The 22,990-nt window shown below is 44.7% G+C and overlaps 10 protein-coding genes across 10 annotated transcripts; 4 read left to right on the forward strand and 6 right to left on the reverse strand.

Annotated features, from left to right (window-relative positions):
* Positions 1–25: 25 nt before the first annotated feature.
* On the reverse strand, positions 26–1,037 carry Bchis3. The gene is made up of 2 exons (XM_001560591.2): positions 692–1,037; positions 26–616 (listed from the first exon to the last, which is right to left on the reverse strand). The coding sequence occupies exons 1-2, from the start codon at positions 951–953 to the stop codon at positions 204–206; spliced, it is 675 nt and encodes a 224-aa protein (XP_001560641.1). The 5' UTR covers positions 954–1,037; the 3' UTR covers positions 26–203.
* Positions 1,038–1,143: 106 nt separating this feature from the next.
* Positions 1,144–1,725, forward strand: BCIN_03g04180 (hypothetical protein). The gene is made up of 3 exons (XM_024691941.1): positions 1,144–1,278; positions 1,345–1,427; positions 1,482–1,725. The coding sequence occupies exons 1-3, from the start codon at positions 1,192–1,194 to the stop codon at positions 1,654–1,656; spliced, it is 345 nt and encodes a 114-aa protein (XP_024547714.1). The 5' UTR covers positions 1,144–1,191; the 3' UTR covers positions 1,657–1,725.
* Positions 1,726–1,746: 21 nt separating this feature from the next.
* Bcrfc4 lies at positions 1,747–2,984 on the reverse strand. The gene is made up of 3 exons (XM_001560593.2): positions 2,841–2,984; positions 2,567–2,787; positions 1,747–2,511 (listed from the first exon to the last, which is right to left on the reverse strand). The coding sequence occupies exons 1-3, from the start codon at positions 2,942–2,944 to the stop codon at positions 1,769–1,771; spliced, it is 1,068 nt and encodes a 355-aa protein (XP_001560643.1). The 5' UTR covers positions 2,945–2,984; the 3' UTR covers positions 1,747–1,768.
* Positions 2,985–5,567: 2,583 nt separating this feature from the next.
* On the forward strand, positions 5,568–7,265 carry BCIN_03g04200 (hypothetical protein). Its single transcript, XM_024691942.1, has one exon. It carries the CDS (start codon positions 5,961–5,963, stop codon positions 6,876–6,878), a length of 918 nt encoding a protein of 305 aa, XP_024547715.1. The 5' UTR covers positions 5,568–5,960; the 3' UTR covers positions 6,879–7,265.
* Positions 7,266–7,684: 419 nt separating this feature from the next.
* BCIN_03g04210 (hypothetical protein) lies at positions 7,685–9,501 on the forward strand. Its single transcript, XM_024691943.1, has 2 exons — positions 7,685–7,959; positions 8,011–9,501. The coding sequence occupies exons 1-2, from the start codon at positions 7,764–7,766 to the stop codon at positions 9,219–9,221; spliced, it is 1,407 nt and encodes a 468-aa protein (XP_024547716.1). The 5' UTR covers positions 7,685–7,763; the 3' UTR covers positions 9,222–9,501.
* A 384-nt stretch (positions 9,502–9,885) lies between these two features.
* On the reverse strand, positions 9,886–11,891 carry BCIN_03g04220 (hypothetical protein). The gene is made up of 2 exons (XM_001560598.2): positions 10,816–11,891; positions 9,886–10,756 (listed from the first exon to the last, which is right to left on the reverse strand). Exons 1-2 carry the CDS (start codon positions 11,092–11,094, stop codon positions 10,055–10,057), a joined length of 981 nt encoding a protein of 326 aa, XP_001560648.2. The 5' UTR covers positions 11,095–11,891; the 3' UTR covers positions 9,886–10,054.
* Positions 11,892–14,559: 2,668 nt separating this feature from the next.
* On the reverse strand, positions 14,560–16,204 carry Bcmmm1. The gene is made up of 2 exons (XM_001560600.2): positions 15,986–16,204; positions 14,560–15,912 (listed from the first exon to the last, which is right to left on the reverse strand). The coding sequence occupies exons 1-2, from the start codon at positions 16,024–16,026 to the stop codon at positions 14,682–14,684; spliced, it is 1,272 nt and encodes a 423-aa protein (XP_001560650.1). The 5' UTR covers positions 16,027–16,204; the 3' UTR covers positions 14,560–14,681.
* Positions 16,205–16,365: 161 nt separating this feature from the next.
* Positions 16,366–18,571, reverse strand: BCIN_03g04240 (hypothetical protein). The gene is made up of 4 exons (XM_001560601.2): positions 17,983–18,571; positions 17,843–17,933; positions 17,405–17,791; positions 16,366–17,351 (listed from the first exon to the last, which is right to left on the reverse strand). Exons 1-4 carry the CDS (start codon positions 18,241–18,243, stop codon positions 16,912–16,914), a joined length of 1,179 nt encoding a protein of 392 aa, XP_001560651.1. The 5' UTR covers positions 18,244–18,571; the 3' UTR covers positions 16,366–16,911.
* Positions 18,572–18,682: 111 nt separating this feature from the next.
* Bcplp1 lies at positions 18,683–20,350 on the forward strand. Its single transcript, XM_001560602.2, has 3 exons — positions 18,683–19,093; positions 19,377–19,613; positions 19,710–20,350. The coding sequence occupies exons 1-3, from the start codon at positions 19,025–19,027 to the stop codon at positions 20,019–20,021; spliced, it is 618 nt and encodes a 205-aa protein (XP_001560652.1). The 5' UTR covers positions 18,683–19,024; the 3' UTR covers positions 20,022–20,350.
* Positions 20,351–20,356: 6 nt separating this feature from the next.
* On the reverse strand, positions 20,357–22,205 carry Bcrce1. Its single transcript, XM_024691944.1, has 5 exons — positions 22,043–22,205; positions 21,602–21,981; positions 21,458–21,504; positions 21,018–21,395; positions 20,357–20,959 (listed from the first exon to the last, which is right to left on the reverse strand). The coding sequence occupies exons 2-5, from the start codon at positions 21,654–21,656 to the stop codon at positions 20,435–20,437; spliced, it is 1,005 nt and encodes a 334-aa protein (XP_024547717.1). The 5' UTR covers positions 21,657–21,981; positions 22,043–22,205; the 3' UTR covers positions 20,357–20,434.
* Between the last annotated feature and the right edge of the window lie 785 nt (positions 22,206–22,990).

Here is a 22,990-nt window from a genome sequence, read left to right on the forward strand (position 1 = left end):
ACAAGTATATAGATGTATAAATATGTGGGTTTTTTCGGATTTTTCTATACATGGCTTGGTATATTGTTTTTACCCTCCTAGGTGACTTGGATCCTTCTGAGTATTCTTCTTCCAGCCATTCAACATCTGACTCCAATATGTCCATTCTTAACAAGCCAAAATCTCACACTAAATCTTTCTTTTGATATCATTACGTTCTCCGCTCAAGTGCTCAAAGTGCCCTTTGTACTTGGAACCTCACCCTCTCTACCCGCTACTATCGAAGTAGCCTGTCTAACTGCCACAGCCAATGCCTTGAACGCACTCTCCGCTCTGTGATGATCGTTATCACCCCTCAAACAATCCACATGCAATGTGATTCGTGCGCCCTGTGCAAAACTCTGCAGGCAATGTGGGATCATTTCACAACTCAAATCTCCAATCTTTTCTCTCTTGAGTCCCAAATCTATGACAGCAAATGGACGGTTCGAAATATCGACAACGGCTCGCGAAAGTGCTTCATCGAGAGGGCAGTATGCGGATCCAAAACGTGCAATGCCCACAGGGGTACCGAGGGCCTTTGCAAATGATGTGCCGAGTGCGATACAGACGTCTTCGGCGGTATGGTGGTCATCGACTAAAAATAAAATTTAGCATTTGCATAGCCAAAGACGCATCCCACAGTAGAACAATGAGAAGATAAAAGACATACTGTGTAAATCTCCTTTGCAATTGATTGCCAAACTCCAACCAGCATGCTTCGCCAAAGCATGCAACATGTGATCCAAAAATCCAATTCCAGTATGGATAGCAATGTGTTGCGATTTTGATACTTGGGAAGCATGTCCCTCTTCACCACTCAGCAACTTCTTATCGGTATCCGCTGGGAACTCTCCCCCGTCGAGATTGATTGCCAGTTGAATGCTGGTCTCGTTGGTATCGCGCGCAAGCGCGGTTGATCTGACTGGGGCCATGGTTGTGATTGAGATATTTAGTAAGATTTGTGATGAAGGGGTTATGTATTATATCACACTTCACTACAGACAGATACTGACTCCAAAAAATTATATCGGTCGGACTATTGATCGGAATGAGCCGAGGCGGGACCATGAATAATGACGTTCCAATCAAAGCCCACGGGATTTGAAATCCTGCAATCATTCTGGTTCAACCTCATTTTGCAGGAAGACAAATGCAAACAAAAGGTTCAAAATGCACCAAACTGGTGGATTAAGAAACGAAGAAGCGAATGCTGCAGCTTGGGAGGCTGGAAAGGGTGCTGCAGTTGGCGGCGCAAAGGTAATTGACTCTTCATGCGTTTTGGTAACCATCTTTTCAGGATGTTTGTTGATTGTGATGCCGTAGTGGGGCTTGTTTGCAGCTGCATTGGGAGGTGCTGGATATGCCCTTTCTCCGATATATAAAGGATTGACGATTCAGTTCAAAGTGTGAGTTAGATTGTGATATATTAGAGAATAATCAGCTAATAATCATATGGATAGATTCATCCAGATGGGCTTTATGGTCATGGGGGGTTCGCTTGAAGCAGACCGACGCATAAGAGAATATGAGGCAAAAGTACGAATGGAGAAACGTATGATCAGGGATCGAGCTGTGTGGAATCAATTTGAAGAAGAATATGAGCAATCCGCTTCAAAGCAAGATAAATCAAGGTAAAATTGTACTCATAAGGAGTTTTCAGAGGTTTTGTACATAACCAATATCATATACGCCAGCTGTATCACAAAGCTCCAAACTCCCCAGTAATGCTTTTTTCTCATATTTCCCATTATTTAGCAACGAATTGTCTTGAATCCATATTCAACTTGCAAAGCCTTGCAATACAACCACTTAATTGAAGAAGCGTCTGAACTCCTTCCAGAATCTTCATATGCGTGAATCCAATTTCCTTGATGAACTCTAATTTCGAATGCTCACTCAAAGTATTGACCGTCTTGGTAACCCTGAACATGGTACTGATGATATCGTGACTCGAGTATCCCAAGCCCCATAACTCGTTCAATGTCTCCAATGCAGAATCAATTTTACCCTCGTAGCATGCCTTTATCATAGCTTGTACCTTGATGGGGTGGGGTGAATCCACAACCTTGAAGACATTATCTCCATTGACGAGTCCAAAACCAGCAAAAGTCGACTGCAAATTATTGATAGCCTGGCGCATATCTCCCTCAGCGCTGAAAACTAATGCAGCCAATCCATCATCACTATATTCCACCTTCTCTGTCTCGATGATTTGTAACAATCGTTTGACTACTTGCTGATCGGTCAGTCTTGCATATCGTAAAATTGCGCATCTGGACTGTAAAGGCTCGATAATCTTATTCGATTGGTTGCATGCAAAAGCAAATCGCGTGGTGGAACTGTATATCTCCATTGTACGGCGTAAGGCTTGTTGGGCTCCAGATGTCATACTATCCGCTTCATCGAGAATAACGAGTTTATGGCGACCGGCGGGTAGTGTGACTTTCTTCTGTGCAAATCCCTTAATGCGGTTGCGCACAACGTCGATACCTATTTGTCTATGTATTAGCATAATTGACCTGTGAGTTCAACAGAAATTCCATACCTCTTTCGTCACTAGCATTCAATTCCAGTACTGCCTCCTTGTATGAATCTCCTAACAGTTGCCTAGCCAGACACAGCACACTCGTCGTCTTTCCAATACCTGGCATACCAGAAATGATAACATGTGGCATGTTTCCATCTTTCGCTATAATCTTTAGTCGTTCTATTGTCTCCGTGTTTCCTACTACATCATCGAGGAACACCGGTCGATATTTCTCAACCCTGGTTGCTTCTAATCAGCCTACTATTTTTGCAGGAGGATCTGGATAACATACCAGGGCAATTCATAATTTGTAACTCCATTAGTGTTGGCTTTCAATGCTTTCTTTGCAGCACTGGTAGAGGACTCCCCAACTTCTGGTGCCTTGCTGGTCGTCATGTTGAAATTTTTGCTAAATGTAGAGTGAGGTTGACGCGTCGAAACTGGAGAGACGCGATTTTCAATTTACACGACCGTGAATATTTATCCCACGTGATTAATTCTTAACCACATCCGCGACCACAACTTTTGAAGGAATGAATGCACTTCTTCGTATAAATTTCTTGAGACAGTCCCATTGACTTGTTACATGAGTCCATTCAACAGAAATGTTGAAATCATTGATCGTAATCATGTCCAACCTGTCAAGCAGCATTAACCTTATCCTCATCCTTCAGATGAGCAGATCTTCATCACGTCTATACTACGCTCCTTTTTCTTTCAGACGTTTTCCACAATGAGGCCCTTATTATTGAATTCAAACTTGAAAGCTCGAGTTTATAGAGAAATGCAACGTCCATAGCTGGAAGGTCATGCTAATCGAATGCAAGTGCATCCATGATCACTTCAAATTATAAGTCAAACTACCTAGGTAGTGTTACTATGGATATTTAACAAGTGGCCAGAGCAACTTTGGAATTGGGGAAATTTGATCTTGCATTTCCGGAGAAGAATTTTCGCGGTGTGAAATTCCTTTGTAACATATACCATACTCAAGTTCTTTTCAGATGAGTATCTGGACTTCACTTGACAGCCATCTAATCACACAAGAATTTTTCTCTCCCAAGATGTTTTGTTACACGCCTGGTGGACATCCTAAGTTTTGCAGTTTTGACATGTTTGAAAATTCGAAAACGGGTTTGCAATCGAGATGCCCACTTTACTAAATTCTCGTTTAGGATACCTCTTTTCTACCATCCCACGAAAGCTCCCCCCGTTCGCTTCCGCACCTGTCCAAGTATCTCTCGTGATTATTCCACCGCAAGTAAAACAACACCGCATTTCTATGTGCGTCACCCATTTCTGAGGCTAGTTCTGTGTTGGCAATTTCCCATATTGTTTTCTACTATGAGCATGCTGGGCCAAGTTTGCTGCCACGAGGTTTATGGGTGAAGACTTCCCAACGGGCCATAGCAACACGTTCGGAGGGAGTAGCAAGGGCCATGATAGGTTCTCAGAAACTGAGTTCGAGGAGAACAATACCCAAACTATGGATGTCAAGGCTAGGGCGAAAGCGGGGGAAGTGCGATTGCGAGCTATGTGAACGTACATCCGAAAAAGTTGGTTATTATTTTCTCAATTATGAACTTTGACTCACATCCAAACCCGCAATACCCATTTGACTATCTTCGGATGGAGAACTATGTCTCTCGTCATCTGGACGTGAGTACTATTGACCTACGAAAAACGGGCGAGAAAGGTCAACTTCGCCGATTCCCTGATCACGGAAGAAAATTATATTGTAGCTAGATATTTTCCTATAGACCCAACTAACACATTGAAGTTGATATAGTGCGATTGCTAAGCTGTGCGATAATTTAAACCGTTGATCAAGGGATCGGTCCTTTGGACTCTCGGATGAGCAGGCTTCACTTAGTAGGTCTTAACCGTAACCGGAAGAGATATAGTCGAGGATATTCTGGCATACGATACACAAAACCCACAAGTTCATGGGACCCCCTTCTGTAGTATGGTCAGTTGTCGTAGTATACCCTATACAATCCAGTATCCGAAAGTCGGTGTCTGTGTCAAACGTTCGATGAAGCAGGTGCGCGATATGATGACGACCAAGAAGTAAATCTTCTGGGCTCAATTCGGAATAATTCATTTCTGCTGTGTTGAGACGCCATTCTATGAAAGCAATTTGAGTGGAATCTACTTTCGGTGAGATATTCGATTCTTGTTTAAACTGCTCAATGGCAGAGTCCCCCAGAGAGTGGTGTACGGAGATGTCCGAGTCATCTTTTGATAGTGGAGCGTACACGGCCATCGTTTGAGGAAGAGGAACGTATAAATTTTGTTTTACATGATGATATTGTAGCTTTGGCCCCAAAAAGCTCGCAAAATCGCTCGTTAGGATTCGCATGCTTTCTTTGCTACTTTTGGCTCAAGTTAGTGACTTAGCGAATGGCGACGGAGATGCGTGGTCTTCAATGTCTCGAACCTTATTGCCTTTGCCATCTCTAAGTAGCTCAGGTACCTAACTCTTGTTTGCATATCGAAGTAAAATGATTTTCGCGGCTTTTGTATCGTTGTGGTCTATAAGGTGTTCCATTTCATTGTCCATGAGAGTGGAATCAGAACGGTACTCCAGCCTATTCTCCTCGATAGCGCCTACTATCTCACCAGTCAAACCTCTCATCAGACTATTATTCTCTCACCTAGGAAGCAGTTTTTGGAGACTGTCATTGAGATTAGTAAGCTTAGACAGTGTTTCCTCCAAGCCAGTCTTGTCTTCTAGTGCCCATTGTAACTTTGGATAGACACTGTTTGACGAAGATATCTCTTTCTCTTTGGCAGAATGCTTCACGCTTATCTTTGCTAGTAGCCGGCGAGTAGAAGTTTGAGATTCTAGGATCGTAGATTTACCGCATTACAATTTCTTAGAGGCATAGACTCCTAGATATCCAGTTACGCCACTTCGTTGGGCAACAATCTATGAAAAACCGCAGCTTTTCAGAACTCTATTGGCGCTTAGTGCAAAGTTCGCCCGTGAAACGTTTTTTATGCCGTCTATAGAAGAAAGATGCGAAGAATTAAAGAGAGTAGAAGGTGTCTTATTGCTAGAAACTCCTTGCACCAATCTAGAAATCTTAAAGGTGTTCTTTGCTAGAGCTAGGGTTACAAGAATATCATCAGATTTCTCGCAAACGCCCTTGGGTCTTTTGATCTGCGAGTATGACGGACCCCAACGAAGATGGTGTCGGGGTTTGAATTTGGGGAGAAGATTAAAAAGGCCCTTTCGCTGTGTTTGAAATTGCAGCCTGGAAGTGAGGATGTTGCATTGTATGAGGCTGTGATATTTGGCCATGTTAAAATTGTGCGTTATCTTCTCAGGGAACTTGGATGCAATGTTGCGAGTTAAAATAAAGGGCTTGTTTATCTTCATACTGTTGTTTTATATGGACATATTCAGATGGTTCGTCATTTACTCGCCGAGGGGGCAGAAGCACATGTCCGAACGGATGAACGGCAATCGACTTGTCATCATTTATTGATGATGAGACCAAGAGACGAAGAAACATTACGCAAAACACCAGAATTATTGTCCAGTTGCAAGCCGTCGATTAAATTTGATGCCGAAGAAATGACAGGTTCTCTTATGGCACTCCACATGGCAGTCAGGAATAGAAATTTTTACGGTGTGAAATGGCTCTTGGAAATGGGTGCAGACAAGAAGATCCCAGTGACTGATCAACTAAAGCTTCTATCTAGCGGTGTTAGAGTTTATCTTCGTCAAGTGAAATATCACCCTCGACTATTCACAAATCAACTTACAATTTTGGGAGAAGCGGTTACTCAATATATTCAAGATGGCTGTTATAAACCTCAATACACTGCTGCCCTCCTTGATGCGTTCCTTAGGAAAGACGATGGAATACCCTCGTTGGAAGATACACCAATTGACGGGGGCTCCAATATCAGTATTCTTCAGCTTTTATCCATCATATCTTTTCCTACTCCCGATAGAAGTGTTTGCGCGTGGAATATATCTAATACAGACGATAGCAATCATGAAGATATCCCCGTAGTTTCCAACTTCGAATGCTTATCACTTCTACAAAAAGTATTCAATCACACACCGGTATCTCTAACCAACACTCGTGATTTGCACGGCAATACACCTCTCCATTACGTATGTGCTGTATGTGAAATCCACGCTATAGAGGCCCTTCTATCTGCAGGTGCAGATCCTCATGTCCAAAACAATTTTGGTCTTCGTCCCATTGAGGTTTTATGCTGGACTGGAATTTTCTGCGGAGGTCAAAGTTTTCGGGTTAAATTTAAAACCGAGCGCAACGAGAGCTATCATCGCCTAGGTAGAGGGAAATGATAGAAAATCAAATGAAAGAAGGAACTATTTTTGAGGGGTATATATTAGGGACGAGGAGGGCATTTGGCGTCTTTGAAGACAGTGGGTGTGTTGTAGATGCGAGGTTGGAGAGGTTAGCTCTAGCGTGGGGAGTTCTGAAAGAGGGATATGCATAGGAGGAGAGAGGGCTGGGGGTGAAAAGGATGAATGATTTGAAGGAGGAAACGGGGATGAGAAGGATAGAAAGCGCGACAAAAATGACAATGTTGACGAGGAAGGATTAGTCGGCAAATACATATGTAAGATATTCTTGGAGTCATCTCGCTATTGAAACTTTACGATCAGGACTTGGTCCTTGGGTTAACTCAAGATTTTCACTTGAAGAACTCGAAGGGGGCTTCAAATTCAGATGATTGGGTAGCTATTGGTGTATTTCTTCGATTTATGCAATTGCAACTGCACTTGAGTTTGTTCAAGCAATCACAAGTCGAAAATGAAACATGCAACAAGCTTCTTAGCACTCTCGGTTATCGAAGGGTATAAGATTTCTGAATAGTCAAGACTCAAAATGAGCAACACATTCGTTAAAAGGAATCTTTTGCAAATGAGTACTTGTAGTGGCCGCAATTTTCGATACTTTAGACATGAAATATATCTTCTTGTTCAAAGATTGATGTTTGAATTTGATGAACAAAAACCACAATGCCAATTCTGCTGTTGATTGCCCGACATACTCAATGCGCGTTGGAAGTCAAGGATCTCAAAAGCAATCCCGTGACATGCGCATCATGTACTCCGCTTATCGGACGGCAGCACTATTCAAACATGGGGTAGAGATATCATCAATATATGAACGTATAAACGATCCATATAAATAGAACTCAGTCGATACCAATTCTACAAAAAATGGAACGTGATGATAATTCTCTAGGTGCAACTGCATCTCGAGGCATAGTTGCCTCGCAAGAAGACAATCCAAATTCCCGAGAATCATTTACTCTCGAAGGCACTTCCCCCGATATCGAGCTCCGACAAATGGAATCAACCCACAAACGAGCATCCGTTCTCATCGGTTCCGCAATCTTACAATTACCCATATGGGGCAAGTTTCAATTTCCCCTCGCCCTCAAATGCATTTCCTAACACTCGCCAGGTTTCGCCATGAACTACGGAGTCCTCCAAGAATACTACTCTACAAACTGGACACTCCAAGGAAACATAGCCATAACCGGCATCATCGGCACCACCTCCAACGGCGTCATGTATCTCTCCATGCCCTTGCTTTTCCTCCTCTTCACCAAGCGCTGGGCTCGCTATCGACAAACCGCTGCTCTAGCCGGCACCCTCCTTGCCTGTCTCAGCTTCGTGCTTTCAGCATGGAGTACCCACGTCTGGCATCTAGTAGTCACCCAAGGCATACTCTCCTCATTCGGCTGCGCGCTCATCTACAGCCCCACCACCTTATCCCTCGGAGAATGGTATTCTACCCGCAACCGCGCCGTCGCATACGGAATCGTGCTATCCTGCAAAAACATCGTCGGGTCCGCATGTCCATTCCTCCTACGCGTCTTACTCGACACCTATGGATTCCGCACTACCCTCCGCATCTGGGCCGCTCTCCTCCTCGCAACCAGTATCCCCGCTATCTACCTAATCCCCACACACCCCTCCAACATCTCCACCCCGCATCAACGAACCCGGAAAATCCCCTGGGAATTTCTCCACCACCAAACCTTCTGGATCTACACCATCGCCATCATTCTCCAAAGCAGCGGATACGGCATTCCGCAAACGTATCTAAACACCTACGCGCACGAAGTAACACTTCTTTCCCAAACCACCGCGACTCTCCTCCTCACTCTCTTCAACATCCCCGGCGTGCTCTCTTCCTTTTTCTTCGGCTATCTAAGCGACAATAAACATTTCCCCCTTTCCGCCACAGCCGTAACATCCATCTCCGCGCTCGCGTCCGCGCTGTCGGCATTCCTCTTCTGGGGTTTAACATCGCAAGGAAGCATGGCACTACTGATTATCTTTTCTCTCACATTCGGCTTTTTCGCCGGCGGGTACAGCGCAACCTGGGGCGGGATTCTTACGGAAATGGAGCGCGAAGCCGCGGAGAGAAATGAACCCATTGATATCGGTGTGCTTTATGGATTTTTGAATGGAGCGAGGGGTATTGGTTATGTGAGTGGTGGGTTAGCGGGCGTGCCGTTGTTGAAAGCGGGAAGTGGAGGAGGAGGCTTGGGACATTTTGGGTATGGGACGAGTTATGGACCGTTGATTATTTTCACGGGGTTATCGTCTGTGTTTGGGGGTTGGGGATTAGCGTGGAAATGGAAGAAGTGGTTTCATTTTTCGTAGAGGGCTAGAGTCGTACATTGGATAGATGCCAATTTGCTGTGCTCAGGACTGTGTATATAGTGTTGAGCCTCCCCTTGAAAGACAGAATATAGCTTGAAAATGAAAGCTGTTCGGCAAAGAACATACTATACCAACATAGAAAATAGATATAGAAATGTAGAAATCAAATCTGTATTCCATCCATTAATCAACGATCCACGCCACTCAGTGACCCTTATAAACCACAACAGAGTTACCAAGCCAAACCATCAACAAATGCACATCAATATCCTTCCACCCATCCTCAATGATCCCACGCATGCACAACTTCCGACATTACACCTGGTAAGCTTCCATCATTTTCCCCAAGAGCGCACGATGAAATTTCAAGAACACTCCTCGTCCTCGTACCAAACAAAAAGCTACCCATCTACTCCACTATCAACATCCATATAGATTTCTCACTTGAAAATCCTCACCTGAACTTTGAATACCTTGTCACAATGCCAAAAGCATGTAGGCACCCCAGTGAGCTTCGACTTCGATTCACCCTCCTTAAGCCTCCTTTTGGTGAACGCCATATCCATACTTAGCCCATCTCATATCGACCAGCACTGATGTCACTTAGCTGCTAATTTCTTAGACCTACCCGCCTGCAATAACGGATGAATTCCAGAGACACGATTGGGGTGTAATAATATTCTCCGTTAATTCATTTCATCCATTAAAATCCTTATACAATCTACCTCTTCCCCGTTTGTTTTATTCCAGAAACCCCATCCCATAATTACAAATATCATATCATCTTAACATATACTACCCCAGTAGTCTCATCCGAATCCCAAATTCTATACTCACACCGAACGATCCAATAACTCATATCTATCCTTCCCACTGACTCTTCTCCAAAGAGCCATTCCCCTCCTCTGCGATTTACCCGATCGCACCACCCACATGTTCCACGCCAACCACAGAAATCCACCCACAACTCCTGCGATCGCAAAACCCGCGACCGTAAGCAAGAGCCAATGTTTGCCCATCCAGAAAATCGTTTGCGCGTCTTTTCCGTGCCAACTATTGCCTTTGACGATGTTGAAGAAACTCCATGCATGCTTGTTGTATTCATCTGGCATAAGATTACGCACGCGGCCTGCTTCGTCGGTAACGGTTCGCATGTATTCGATCCAGAGGACCGAGAGGAAGAGCGGGCCGGTGCTGTACATAACGGTGATGTATGGCATGCCCCAGTTTCTGTTGTATGCTTGGAGAGATTCGATGACGCGGAGGAAGAAAGGATGTTGAGGGACGGAACCCATGGCATCGTTACTGATTCCGGTTGGAATAGTTCTGCGCAACCAGGCGGGATAGCTGAGGAGGGGATCGAGACGTCGTTTACAACCGTCGTCGAGATCGATGTATATTCCTCCGTAATGTGCTAATACGAAATAGCGGATAGAATCTGCACGTTGAATTGGGAAGGGGTAGCTGTCGAATGTATCAAGGAACCAAGGATATTCCGTTGCGATGAAAGCTCTTGAGGCTTCATCTGTCCATAACTGTGGAAGTTAGCCTCTTCCTCTCTTTCTCTTCACTCGACCGGGCAAAGTAAACATACCTTATATTCATAATCATCGTGCAATTCAATGCACGATTGTTGTCCCGCCTTCCATCGCTCAGGAATCGACTCATTGATATATGTCTGATGAATGATCTTGGGAATAAGCTGTGTGCGATTCTCGATCATCTCTGAGCCTGGCGCAGGTATTTCGGAGCGGTGAATAGCATCTGCGGCTCCGTCTATGAAGAGTAGCGATATGAGGGTGCTGAAGGCATTTACAAGGAAACCAATCACTATAAAATTGATCACCAAGAATAGAAGAGTGCCACGCCTCATGGTAAGGTTGGGTGGTAGAATCGAGGATGTTAAAAGCGTTTCCCCCAAGGGCTTCAATCTTTTCGATTGTATCGTAGTTATATCGAGTGAGGGTCGTGATGGGAATTGTTCGATAAGGGGTCGGAGGTATGGATCTCGAGATAACGGAGGGGTCGATTAGGGAAATTGTAGAAGACTCTGGGAGAGCAAGAATCCGGGAATTTCCAAAATCAGCTACGGCATATGTCAAAGGAGTGTTGGTAGGTAGGTAGGTAGGTAGGTAGGTAATGTTGGCGTTGCAGACTGTTTCCAAATCGAAGCAAAAGATGTTTTTGGTTGAAGAATGATCAAGTGAAATAGAAATTAATTAATAAATTTGACTACTAGTAGTGGTAAAAAGTAGACCTGGAAGTGAAAGGGGAAATTAATGCAATCCACATCCACATCCACATCCACAACGTGTATGCACAAAGATAGGGATCAGAATCGATTTGGTGGGACAACGAATATCGTATATCGTATTTCGTATTTTGAAGATGCTTATTGTAACCTTGAAGATAGTCTTGTGAGGGAAACTTCAAATTGTGCCAAAAAAAAGTGGTAGGAAATCAAAGGAAAGTATTGAAAAGCAATACCGGTAGACGTATTAGATGAAGTAGGTGGAGTGATAACCGTGAAGCCTTTACTGTGCAGTCCAGTCTAGATGGGATTAGAACAGGCGAGAGGAATGTCAAATGATAACTTGACCCTTCAAAAATGAATATTCATTTCGCACGGGATGATCTATAATACTCAGCCATCTTCAATCACTTGGCTGCGTGGGTGGAGGGAGGAGAAGGGGGCATTATGAAAAATCTACAACATCTACCGATACAATACTGCTAGCTCACTAGATACCTACCTATCCAATCTAGCACGCGTATATCGGACTCTTAACAAACCCCGATTTGCACACATCTGAACGTTAGCTCCGTATGTATACACGGAACGGACTTGGTTGAAGATTTCCATCCGATATCACAAGTGTTATCCATCCCCCGCGCTCTGTAATCTACAAAATCTAGAAACTCGCCACCCCTTTCCGAATGCTATACACACATCTGCCTCCGCCTCCGCGTAAGCCGCAACACCGAGATGTCAGAAGACAACTTCACTCATGGCCTCCAAGACCCAAGACCCCAAGCCTCGAATTCTTAATGCCAAACCTTGATGTTATTTTTGCAATCATTCTAACTCCCGTACAAACATTTCCTATCCAGTACTCCTTACCATTTTCTTACTTCTCGTCAAGCAAAACACGACTTGATCTTTTCTCGATTAATCCCAACCTCAGCGTACACTCCTTACCATTTTAGATATAAGCACCAGAATATCTACATAATCCGTAATTATGAGACCCTTACTCGGAGAAATAGAAGCTCAAAACCACCTAAATTTAATTCCCAAGAATGCAGAATGCAAGATGCAAGATGCAAGATGCAAGATGCGAGTTTTAGGAGATACTACAGCGAGAACACCTGTCTCAGCTTGGTGTAGGATCCCATTACAAGGTCTAGGATCTACATAGCATACATAAACTTGCTCTTCACACCCTAAACTTCCTTCTATATTCTTCCTTTACCCCCGCAAAATCCTGCGCAAGACGAGGGTCCATGACCAGCAGCTCGCGCGATTGCGATTTCAGCCCCACTCCCACAAGCAAATGATCCGTATGCCATATCAGTTCAAAGAAAATGCAATCGCCTTCTGACCATCCGCGATGGATATCGGCGGCACGAAAAAGCATTTGCGTATGCTACACGTTGTTGCATTTCTGCTAGTGCAGGCAGCGCTAGATGTCCTGACAGATAGGCCATGCCCCAGCTTCCAGATGGCCTGCGCTTCTGCGGCTCGAAATGAGTTTGATATGTCGATGTTGCCAAGGTAGACGATGGATCTTGCATGATTGAGATCAAGAGGAGCTCTGCCGTGGCATAATTTGGCGGGTGTGATTGGAGTAGAGAGTCGTTTTTGGTGTGGAGGGGGTGAGCGAGTTGTGGGAAACGGGAGAGAACGAGATGGTCAGCATGGGAGAGAACATCTCCTCATGGCAGAATTTTTTTGAATATGGGGATGAATATTCAGAAACAAAATACGGAAACCCGAGCGTTTTGATTAGTGAGGGGGAGAAAATGGGTAGCTGAATCTCCGGCCTGTATCGCATAGAAGCGTGTCAGCCAGTATAGAGGCCCTGTCACCAAGAAATATGCTTTGGGGCGTGAGGGATTCAATATCCTGGCGGTGGATTTGAACATTTTGGGCAATTGTATCCCAGAAATCATCACACTATTCCAGGCTTAAAGGGCCAGTAAACCAGAAAGCATTACATATAAGCATAAGAAAAAGATGTTACAGTAAGCAAGATGGGGTGCTCACGAAGTAGTGAAGTTGAGTGGTCTAAAGCTAGATATCCTTTTTTGGTTGATAAGCAGCCAGAGCATAGCAATGCCCATCGTTGGCCTCAGCCTTCTTTGCCATATAGTCGACTCCGTACTGCAATTCGTGGAAAAGCCTTGATAACCAAGCCAGGATCCCACGCGGCATGAATGAAGAGGGGTCAAAGCAAGCCCTACATCTAGTTGCCGAACGTTCTACTGAATCCTGACATTTAGAATCCTTTGCAGGCGCTGGAAAGAATAACGCTGGCCTCTCCACGTTCCCGTACGATCCAATGAACTTCATTTCCCTTCTTAACACATTCATACATACCCATACCATATCTAGCGCCAACTTCCCGCCGCCCAACACAGCAACCCGTTTGGAACTTGGGAGCACATTTAGCGAGGCTTCACTACTTCTCTTGTGATGGCCAACATACCTTTGGAATTGCTCTTGATTACGCAGTAGTGGCATGTTAGGAACAGACATATGACCCACCGCTACCATGAGCTTAAAAGTCTGAAAGCTTCTCCCACTCCCCCTTCCATATAGATCATCCACGTATTGCCTTTTTGTTCTTTCTCAGCCTATACCACTTGAAGCTTGAACAAAAGACAACTTCTTAATGACGTTCCATCATAAATGCGACTGTCCACGCAATCTTCTAGACACGATGTGAAAAACGATGCATGTCACTGCTCACCTATTCTCAGTAATAGAATCATCTGGTCATCCACCACATTGGGATATCTTTAAGCCTTGAAAATTTCAATTTAATTAACCCCTAGAAAACACCTTATTGAACTCGGCTGAGCGTAAGCTCTTCAATAAGTCGAAGAGAACCCCATACAACGAACGAGTCAATACTCTGTCCGTTCCTAAACCACAATCTTTTGCCGATCATAATATTATTCGCTCGGAAAATCCAATTTACCTTTCAAAATTGATTAGTATAACTACTATTATACTCATTTATAGATTACTTACAGCATTATGCTATTGAATATCATATTAATTAGCTGAATTGATATCAAAGTATCTGTTTTTAAAAATAGATTACTCACATCCTATTTCATCATTCAATATTAGATCAGTCAAGTGAGCTAATAAAAAACGCAGAGTATATTTTAACCACTTCACATCATCGAGGAAAAGCATTCATTATATTCAATAAACACACAATCCCATGCCTACGTCATACTCAACCCCGGCATACTCCCCGGCATAGCATATTCATCTCTCCCCTTACTTTTCCGTCTGAACCTCAAACCATCCTCACTCCCCTCATCTGGCACATCCAGACTAACCCCCAGCTTACTTCTGCCCACTCTAATTCCCGTTTCCGCCTCGACTTCTTTCCGAGCCTCCTCCCTCAAATCCCTCTCCACATCTCTACTCCTCGCCCTCCCAATACCCCCCGCATCAGACCCCGTGTCCAAATCCTCTCCACCCCTCGTATTCTTCTTCCTCGGCCACAGACTCGGAAGTTCAATTTGTTGGAAACGCGGCTCCACACAGCGTTCATCAAACCAAGTATGTAATCTCGCCTCAATCAACTGTGCGATTTTCGGCACATCCTGCAATCTCGATCGACTGCCCACCAAACTGCGTATCGAAAGATCCAATCTATAATCATCCAAGAAACAGAATGCAAGCGTAGTAGGACTGCCATTCAACGGACTCCCCGGCACGAACGAGATAGACAAAGTCCCACTAAACCTCACGACCGAAACCGCCAACGCCACCGGCAACACCGCAACCAACGGTTTCGGATAATTCAGCAGCAACTTCGTTTCCACCGCCAACGTGATAAAATCACTTAAATCGACATCCATCCTAGCCTGCAACCTCCCATGTTCTCTCCCCGCAGCACCTCCCTCCCTCCCCAACGTCATCCCATCCTCATCCACGGGAATAACCCTACAATTACTGAAAATCGGGAAATCCTCTCCCAGACTCAATTCCGTGACTTTAATCTCGTCCAGAAAATCAGGTCGATTCCCCCCATTCAACACCTTGGTCAGACTCGTAAGAATCGCATCATCGTGCTGAGCATCCGCGCGAAATTGTGCAATCGTCTGGGCGATCAATACGTTGAACCAATCTAGACTTTCCGGTTGATGACTATCCACATTATAGTATGTTTTACTCAGTATAGCATTGGTAGTCAACGGCGCCGGATTTCTCAGAACGCTAGAGCGTTTACGATTGAGAGGTTGTGAAGCACGGCGAGGTGTTGAGCTACGGAGAGTAAGGAGAGATCTCTTGTGCGCGAGGGTTCGGGAACGACGCTCCGTGGCCCGCAGAGCAGCGGTTACATCTGGAGAGGGAGGATCACCAAAGATGAAGAATTTGATGAACGCTCCGATGAGAATGACGATTGAGAGTTGGCCTAGTAGTAGTCCTTGGGTAAATGACAGTCTGCGAATGTATATCAGCGTAAGTCCATTCCGATTGACGTCCTCAAAAAAGTAACCAGGGAAGAGGAACGAACGAGGATTCAGCCTTGTCTGGAATGGGGGCCGGGATTGTCATTTTAGTTATGCAATTGAAGTGCGAACTTCATGCGAACTTGATGTGAAATAGAATACAAAATGAAGAAAGATCATGAATCCACAATGATCAACATGTTCTAAATAGAAACTTTGCTATGTACTTGTACTCCTGTGGCATATGAGATAGCTAGCTTAAAATATTGCCATAGCTCAAATGCGGGATGTGTTTGCATCTGATTTTCTCCATTTCGGAAGCGACGTCATTCAGCCCTATCAATCGATACATACTACAAACAAAAGTCCAAACGAAAGTCATGAGAGATCTTGAACAATTGACACTCAATATCAGCTTAGAATGTCTTGTTAATTTGTCTGTCTGTGGGCAAACAATTGATTGTACGCTATCATGTTAGATTTCGTCAATTCTGTCATTAGTTGTTCAAGAATGCCTTTAGGAATTAACATGACACACAACCCAGAAAAGCCATATCACTGTCACACACACAACTAAAGTATATTAACATACTTTTGGGATTCCTAAAACACTACGAATTCTATTATCCATTGCTCATGAACGCATCATGTCCCATACATACGCCATGACTCAGAAAATCTCAGACCCTAGAAGTTATGCATGAGGTTGAAAGGTGTGTAAAAGAAGACCTGCTTGTCAAGAATCTCGGGAAATTCTTTCCATCTAACGTACGTCCAACAATAAAAAGTGTATAATACAAATATATATCTCCAAACCCTGCTCCAATTTTCCTCGATTCGGATGTGAAGACTGGCCACAGAGAGCCGTCTTGCCGAGGCCGTCAGTCATTCTCTAGATCGTGCTTCATATTTTAGATTAAAAGCACTCAAAATGAGGTACTATTGATGGGTCAAGTCATGAACCCATTTGATTAAGAGTGCCGGCACTTATTTATGCCTTTGCAGCATCGCGATTGCTCTGGGAACTGGCGCTCATAACTGGTTGTGTTGTGGGAAGGATATTTCCCTTCGATTGGTTTTGTCTAACCTTTGCCCATGCATACACGATGCCACTGACGAAACCGATGAAGATGGCAGATACACTTCCGAATGTGACAGGGGCTGCGAAGAAAACGAGACCACTGACAGCGATTGGCAACTTGTTGAGAGCACCAACCATCGAGTAGGTTGTGGAGGAAGTGACACGGATACACCAAGCAGAGCAGTATGAAATGAAGATAGTAGCAAGACCAGAGTAGATCATGCCGAGAATGAGGTTGTTTCGGGTCTCAAGTGGGAAGTTCTTGGTGAGGTTCTCGGATGACCAGTTTTCGAAAATGAAGGAGCAAACGAAGAGGACAGGAATGGTGAGAAGGTTGTTGTAGAACATAGCTAGAACAAAATTAGCATTGAAAAAGAAGCTGCACACGCATGGAAAAACTTACTGTCCCAATCCTTGAAGTTCATCTTCTTGATAACCTTACGCATAGATAGAACGTATGCTGCAGTGCAGAAAACGTTCATGCCCATCCACGCATATCCAGCATTCAATGTAGAGAGAGCAGCAGCAGCCTCTGCGGATTGTGCAGCACCACCTCCATACAAAGCGTGTTGGATATCAGCCCACGCAGCAACGACAGAACTGAGGACCATAAGACCGAACGAGAAGAGAGCAGAAGGAGTGACGCTTCCTCCAAACCACAAAACCTCACCATATGCGATCACAATGATTGTCAAGTTCTTGAAGATGGTATACACAGGAACGGAGAGGAATTGAAGGGCTTTGGTACTGGTGTAGATCATGCCGACGAGAAGAAGTGAGATGGGAAACCCTAATCTATGTCAGCCGCCAAATTCGCTCCGACAGGACTACAGATACTTACATGTCTTCGCCTTCTTGGTGTCGAATGGAGCAAGATTTGTGATCAATCCCGCTTGCTTGCAGATGATAATCGCAATGATACATACAACAGACTGCTGGCGTTAGTCAAGACCCAGCACAACAATGGCATTCAACGCATACCTGAATAGCGAGATAGAAGAAGTTCAAATTCCAGTTTGAACCCGAGACACAGTACTTGTTGGTCACGGTCATAGAAATCGATGCCAAACAGTAGGCAAGAATAGATATCCCTGGACTATTCGTAACATTGGAGAGGTCGAAGGCAGAATTTCCTCTTTTGGCTGCTGCCCCTGGCTTGGCTAGAAAAGGATCGCGTTGAGATGGGGACGAACGCCCATTGAAATTGCGCATCTCGAGATCTTCGTTCTTCTTGTCATCCATGATTGCGATTGTTCTCGGTCAAAGAAATGCAATTTCTTATCGTGCTCCTGATGGTAGAGATGCGCAAACAGAGAGGCACGAAATTGGGGATTCGTAATCGGTCGGAGCTTCGTGGGTAGATGCCCGTTGGAGAATGTCTCGGTGTCGAAAAGAGACTAACGATTAAAGGGGATTCTTGCAAACTGACTCCAAATGTGCTCTCTCAGGTGTGAGTACGGAAGACCTAAGAAGATGAAAGGAAAGAAAGAAAGTGTTGAATATGGAGTTTTGAAAATTATGGTAGAGAGGACAGCCAGACCGAATCTTTAATCGTTTTAGTACAGGGGGCTAATAAGATTGGTGTAAGAAATTCTGTGTGGGGGATAAAAATAGTTAAACAGCAACACGAATCAACTCGCCAGCCAGTTTTGACAAGAATCCACCCTTTTGTACGTGATCTGCCAAAAAGGGGACCAACCAGGTGAAAATTCTGGAGAAGAGGCTCAATCCATTTTCGTACACACGCACGAGATTTCTCTCTCAGAAATTCAGAGGGAAGTCGAAGCCAGGGGTAAAAGCAAGGACCTTTCGATTCTTTTGGTCACTTAAACGAGACTTTACCTACGTGTACCCGTGGATTTGGCATCAGGGAAACAGAACAATTCCTCGCAAGAAGTCACACTTCTGGACAAAAGCTATTTCATTGCATACAAGCGTTTGCAACCAGTGTGTCCCAATCTGACGACAGTCCAAGTCCAGCACAACATTTTATCTGGCTTCTTGAATCAGTCTCTCGATCATCATGTCAAATACACTTGACCCTCTCGTCGCAAAGGTGCTTGACCACGCCGATTCCGACGATGAAGATGCTGTGAGTGATTAGTTTCATTTTGTTTGTTCTACGTGTCATAGGGGGAGTTGTCATTTGGCTCTCAAAGTTAAGCCGGTGATTCAATACATGTTTTTAGTGTCTAGAGGACAAGGCTCTCTTTTACTTAATCTCATGCTGCAATATCGAGATATCCATCTACGTAGTAGTCATGCCCTCGAACAAATAATCCCACATGCCCTCACCTCCTCAAATACACATCCGCCCATCCATCGCTCTCCTCCCCCCAAAACTCTCCCCCTCACTCTTCTAACACCCTCTCCAGCTCATCGCCTCCCTCGAAGAAGACCCCGCCGTCGACGCCTTCCGCGAACAACGCCTCCAGCAACTGCACAGCGAATTCACGCGCGCCAAATCCCAAAAAACCCAAGGTTTCGGCTCCTTCACCGAAATCAAAGAAGAAAAAGCGCTCATGGACCTCACCGCCTCGGTCAAATACGCCGTCGTCCATTTTTCCAAAGATGATTTCGCCCGTTGTGGTGTCATGGATACTCATCTTTCCGTACGTTTCTTTTCCCTCTTCTCTCTTCCCTCTTCTCTCTCCCATTTCCCACAAATTCCATCACGAGAACTAAACATAAAAAATTCCAAAAAATAGACACTAGCACCCAAACATACCGACACCCGATTCCTCAAGATCGATGTCGAAAACGCCCCGTTCCTCGTCACAAAATTAAACGTGAAAATCCTACCTTGTGTTCTAGTATTCATAGACGGTCGATCCGTCGATCGAATCGTCGGATTCGAGGGCTTGGGATACACGCCCGATACCTTCACCACGAAGGATTTGGAAGCAAGACTCTTAGCCTCAGGCGTTATAAAACGTCAGACCACAGCCGGAACGCTGTATCTCGATAAGAAAGCCAAGAAGCAGGAAGAGGAAGAAGATGATGATGACTGGGATGATTGAGCACGAGGACTAGCAGTGAAAATGTCATTTGAGCAAGTGAAAGCGAGTACATATTTCTCTCAATCGAAGCTAGATATTATGAAAGGATGTTCCCTCCTCATACTACATCGCATCTCCGAAGCCCCACGACGATAGATCTTCGTTGGATCATAAGAATGATCATATGAACCAGAGAAAATCATGAGGGATCTGAAAGAAAAGCTCGGGGGATAATTTCGCTTGATATACAATGTTCATGCTGGGAGAAACATTCGTCTGGCTTATACCTAGAAAGTTTCAATGCGAATTTCAGGGAATACCGGATGCGAATTTTATTTCCCCCGCTCCTATCTCCATAAGCATTGAATTTTGCATGAATGCGTTTAATCAACGAAGCAATCGTATATCATTAAAGTAGGTAGCTCAGAGCTATATTAAAACTTGACCAGACCAAATTCGCTTTCAGACAATACCCATAAATACTTCCACCAGAAGTACGCACCCACTACGAGGAGAGAATAATATGTGATGGTCCAGAGAATATTCAACTCCCCATTATTCTCCGTGACATCTTCACTCTTCTTGCTGGCTCCCACATCCGGACCAATAATAGTTTCTCCATCCACCGAACTACTAATCTTCCCCCAAAAACGTGGGAAACCCATCCAATTACAAAAAGCATGCACACATATCACCGCCAGCAAGCTTCCCGTTCGAAGATACAGAAATGTAGCGTAGCCTCCAAATAATGTTGTGTAGGAGAATTGTAGTAGGGAGCGGAGAACAGCTCCAACCATGGGGCCATGCGGGTGTGTAATTCTATATTCGTAAAAGTGATGCACATGGGCTAATCCGAAGACGACGGGGGTAAGGAATATGATTGTTGTATTGGAGGTCTTGGAGAGGAGGAGGAGGGGTACGGAGGCAGATCTGAAGAGAACTTCTTCTGTTACGGGACCCTTGATAGCTATTAGTTATATGCCACCACAAGAGAACATCTAGTTAAGTTTAACTCACAGCAACAATATTCCTATAAGGAATCCAACCCTTCAAAGCACCCAATCCTCTTAATCGCACCCAATCGCGCCATTGTCCCTGCGCAATGCCTTCTTCAAACAAGGGTCCCGCGAAAAGTATGGCCGTCAAACCTACACATTTGACCGTCTCGATAAATCCAATGGGAAAATAGCCCATCAAATGAAGGGACTTCACTGCATCTCCATTCTTCACCGAGGACAAAATTCCAAATGTGCCAATACATACAACGATACAGGAGAGCGTGACCGAGCGAATTCGTCCGCGGATAACGGTCGGTGCATCGCGCGAGAGCTGGGGGGAAGGACGGGTCGTCGAAGAGAGATAGAAGGGGATCACGTAGATGAGGGTATAGAGTACCTGTAATTGTGAGTGTTTGAACTAGAAGCTTGGGAAACTAAATAGGGAGGGGGAAGTAATACCAACAGAGAAACGGCCGTGGTGGTACTAAATGGAGGAACTTCTTTCTCTGGAAATGGAGATGTGGTTAGCTGGGTTGTCCATGATCGATAATCTGCGTGCATGATTTTGGCAGATGGATGCGAAGGAGTGCAAGAAATACCAACCCTTTTCGCCAGTATAGAGTGCCTTCAAACGACTATATATCCCAGTGGGTGCCATGGATGCGGCGAGTACTCGAATCGTGCAGGTGTATCTGTCCCGGTATATAAATTAAAGCACCCAGAATATCTTCATCCGATCTTCTGGATCCGCCGTCGATCAGTAGAGGCAAGGATTGTGTACAGACGTCAATCTAGAGAGATGAGAGGCGTGTGAGTTCTGCGAAGAGAAGTCTGTGGGTTGAGGGCAATTTCGAAAGCCTTGTGATGGAAATATGTGATGATGATGCGATGAAATGTTGGATTGTGGAGTAGAATCGGTGGATGGACAGACAGGGGCAGCGAGCATAACTTTGAGCTGGATTTTTATTCTTCAGATGGGATAACTACATGATTTTGTGTCAAATGGATGAAATGTAAAGTCAAGCGTTAACAAGGGACTCTTACTTTCACATTGTTCCATTTTAGTCCGATCTTACCATTGTTCTATTTATTCACCAAAGTCTATTTCATACCATCTCTTATGAATTTGAAATATTGTTTTTACTACGGCGGAATTTAATCTTTCACTGATCGCATGGGAAATTTCGTGTTTCATGCTTCGTCCACCGCGATCATTATCATCATTATCACGGCGGACAGCACAGGACCTTTCGCAATCTATCGTCAATTAATCGCACGATGCAGCTCTTACATGGCAATTACGCAAATTTATGGCGACGGCACAGGCGTACCGGAGCTTTGCTCTAGATCCTGCGAGGTATAGCAGAGGAGCATAATGACTGGGCCGTGTGGCGTGGACAAATTACGAGTTGCAAGGGACAGGCAAGCATCGGAGGGTCAGTCTGCGAGGGAACGAAAAGCGTACCGGCGATCTACAGAACCAGGAGAACAAGGAGGATCAAGGACAAGTGCTGTAAAACACCGGACTCAGATGCTAGGAGTATTCTCCGTGGAGAGAGCGTTTGTATGATTATCAAAATTACATTGCACCGCCGTTGCAGCGTGTCGGAATGCCATGGTGTTGGATGGCTTTTATGTCGGCATTTAGAGTTTGGGCGATTCGATCAGCCCATCAACCTAACTGTCAATCAGTCCATCCATCAATTATGCAATTGCACCAGACACCCAGTTGACAGACGTGAGCTTGATGGATGACAGAACTTTACCTCCCTCCTACCACGCAAAAAGCTAAGAGGAAACCTTATGCGCACCCTCTATTTACTCGCCAGCGTTTTTCGTTGTCTAGACGGCCAAGCGAGACTCAGTCCAAGCTTCATCAATGCTTGCTTGCTTGGAAACGGAAATGATTCAAATGAGATGGTGAGCTTCCGGATCCACTACCGAGAATCATCGATGCTCCAACCCTGGTCAGAGATGGAGAAGATGTTTTCC

Source organism: Botrytis cinerea, chromosome 3, assembly GCF_000143535.2.
Source record: "Botrytis cinerea B05.10 chromosome 3, complete sequence".
NCBI lineage: Eukaryota > Fungi > Ascomycota > Leotiomycetes > Helotiales > Sclerotiniaceae > Botrytis > Botrytis cinerea.

Excerpts from the sequence above, each read along its gene's own strand:
- BCIN_03g04210 (XM_024691943.1), top strand. The coding sequence starts at position 7,764 with ATGGAACGTGATGATAATTCTCTAGGTGCAACTGCATCTCGAGGCATA. Across the intron at positions 7,960-8,010 it reads CTTACAATTACCCATATGGG|GTTTCGCCATGAACTACGGA; the intron begins GCAAGTTTCAAT and ends AACACTCGCCAG.
- Bcmmm1 (XM_001560600.2), bottom strand. The coding sequence starts at position 16,026 with ATGACAATCCCGGCCCCCATTCCAGACAAGGCTGAATCCTC. Across the intron at positions 15,913-15,985 it reads CCAGACAAGGCTGAATCCTC|ACTGTCATTTACCCAAGGAC; the intron begins GTTCGTTCCTCT and ends ATACATTCGCAG.
- Bcrfc4 (XM_001560593.2), bottom strand. The coding sequence starts at position 2,944 with ATGACGACCAGCAAGGCACCAGAAGTTGGGGAGTCCTCTACCAGTGCT. Across the intron at positions 2,788-2,840 it reads ACAAATTATGAATTGCCCTG|GGTTGAGAAATATCGACCGG; the intron begins GTATGTTATCCA and ends AGAAGCAACCAG. Across the intron at positions 2,512-2,566 it reads GAATGCTAGTGACGAAAGAG|GTATCGACGTTGTGCGCAAC; the intron begins GTATGGAATTTC and ends ATAGACAAATAG.
- Bchis3 (XM_001560591.2), bottom strand. The coding sequence starts at position 953 with ATGGCCCCAGTCAGATCAACCGCGCTTGCGCGCGATACCAACGAGACC. Across the intron at positions 617-691 it reads TTGCAAAGGAGATTTACACA|TCGATGACCACCATACCGCC; the intron begins GTATGTCTTTTA and ends TTTTATTTTTAG.
- Bcplp1 (XM_001560602.2), top strand. The coding sequence starts at position 19,025 with ATGTCAAATACACTTGACCCTCTCGTCGCAAAGGTGCTTGACCACGCC. Across the intron at positions 19,094-19,376 it reads ATTCCGACGATGAAGATGCT|CTCATCGCCTCCCTCGAAGA; the intron begins GTGAGTGATTAG and ends CACCCTCTCCAG. Across the intron at positions 19,614-19,709 it reads TCATGGATACTCATCTTTCC|ACACTAGCACCCAAACATAC; the intron begins GTACGTTTCTTT and ends TCCAAAAAATAG.
- Bcrce1 (XM_024691944.1), bottom strand. The coding sequence starts at position 21,656 with ATGGCACCCACTGGGATATATAGTCGTTTGAAGGCACTCTATACTGGC. Across the intron at positions 21,396-21,457 it reads CCACGGCCGTTTCTCTGTTG|GTACTCTATACCCTCATCTA; the intron begins GTATTACTTCCC and ends TCACAATTACAG. Across the intron at positions 20,960-21,017 it reads CTTATAGGAATATTGTTGCT|GGTCCCGTAACAGAAGAAGT; the intron begins GTGAGTTAAACT and ends ATAGCTATCAAG.
- BCIN_03g04240 (XM_001560601.2), bottom strand. The coding sequence starts at position 18,243 with ATGGATGACAAGAAGAACGAAGATCTCGAGATGCGCAATTTCAATGGG. Across the intron at positions 17,792-17,842 it reads CACCAAGAAGGCGAAGACAT|GGTTTCCCATCTCACTTCTT; the intron begins GTAAGTATCTGT and ends GACATAGATTAG. Across the intron at positions 17,352-17,404 it reads GAACTTCAAGGATTGGGACA|CTATGTTCTACAACAACCTT; the intron begins GTAAGTTTTTCC and ends ATTTTGTTCTAG.
- BCIN_03g04180 (XM_024691941.1), top strand. The coding sequence starts at position 1,192 with ATGCACCAAACTGGTGGATTAAGAAACGAAGAAGCGAATGCTGCAGCT. Across the intron at positions 1,279-1,344 it reads CTGCAGTTGGCGGCGCAAAG|TGGGGCTTGTTTGCAGCTGC; the intron begins GTAATTGACTCT and ends GTGATGCCGTAG. Across the intron at positions 1,428-1,481 it reads TTGACGATTCAGTTCAAAGT|ATTCATCCAGATGGGCTTTA; the intron begins GTGAGTTAGATT and ends TCATATGGATAG.
- BCIN_03g04220 (XM_001560598.2), bottom strand. The coding sequence starts at position 11,094 with ATGAGGCGTGGCACTCTTCTATTCTTGGTGATCAATTTTATAGTGATT. Across the intron at positions 10,757-10,815 it reads ACGATGATTATGAATATAAG|TTATGGACAGATGAAGCCTC; the intron begins GTATGTTTACTT and ends TAACTTCCACAG.
- BCIN_03g04200 (XM_024691942.1), top strand. The coding sequence starts at position 5,961 with ATGGTTCGTCATTTACTCGCCGAGGGGGCAGAAGCACATGTCCGAACG.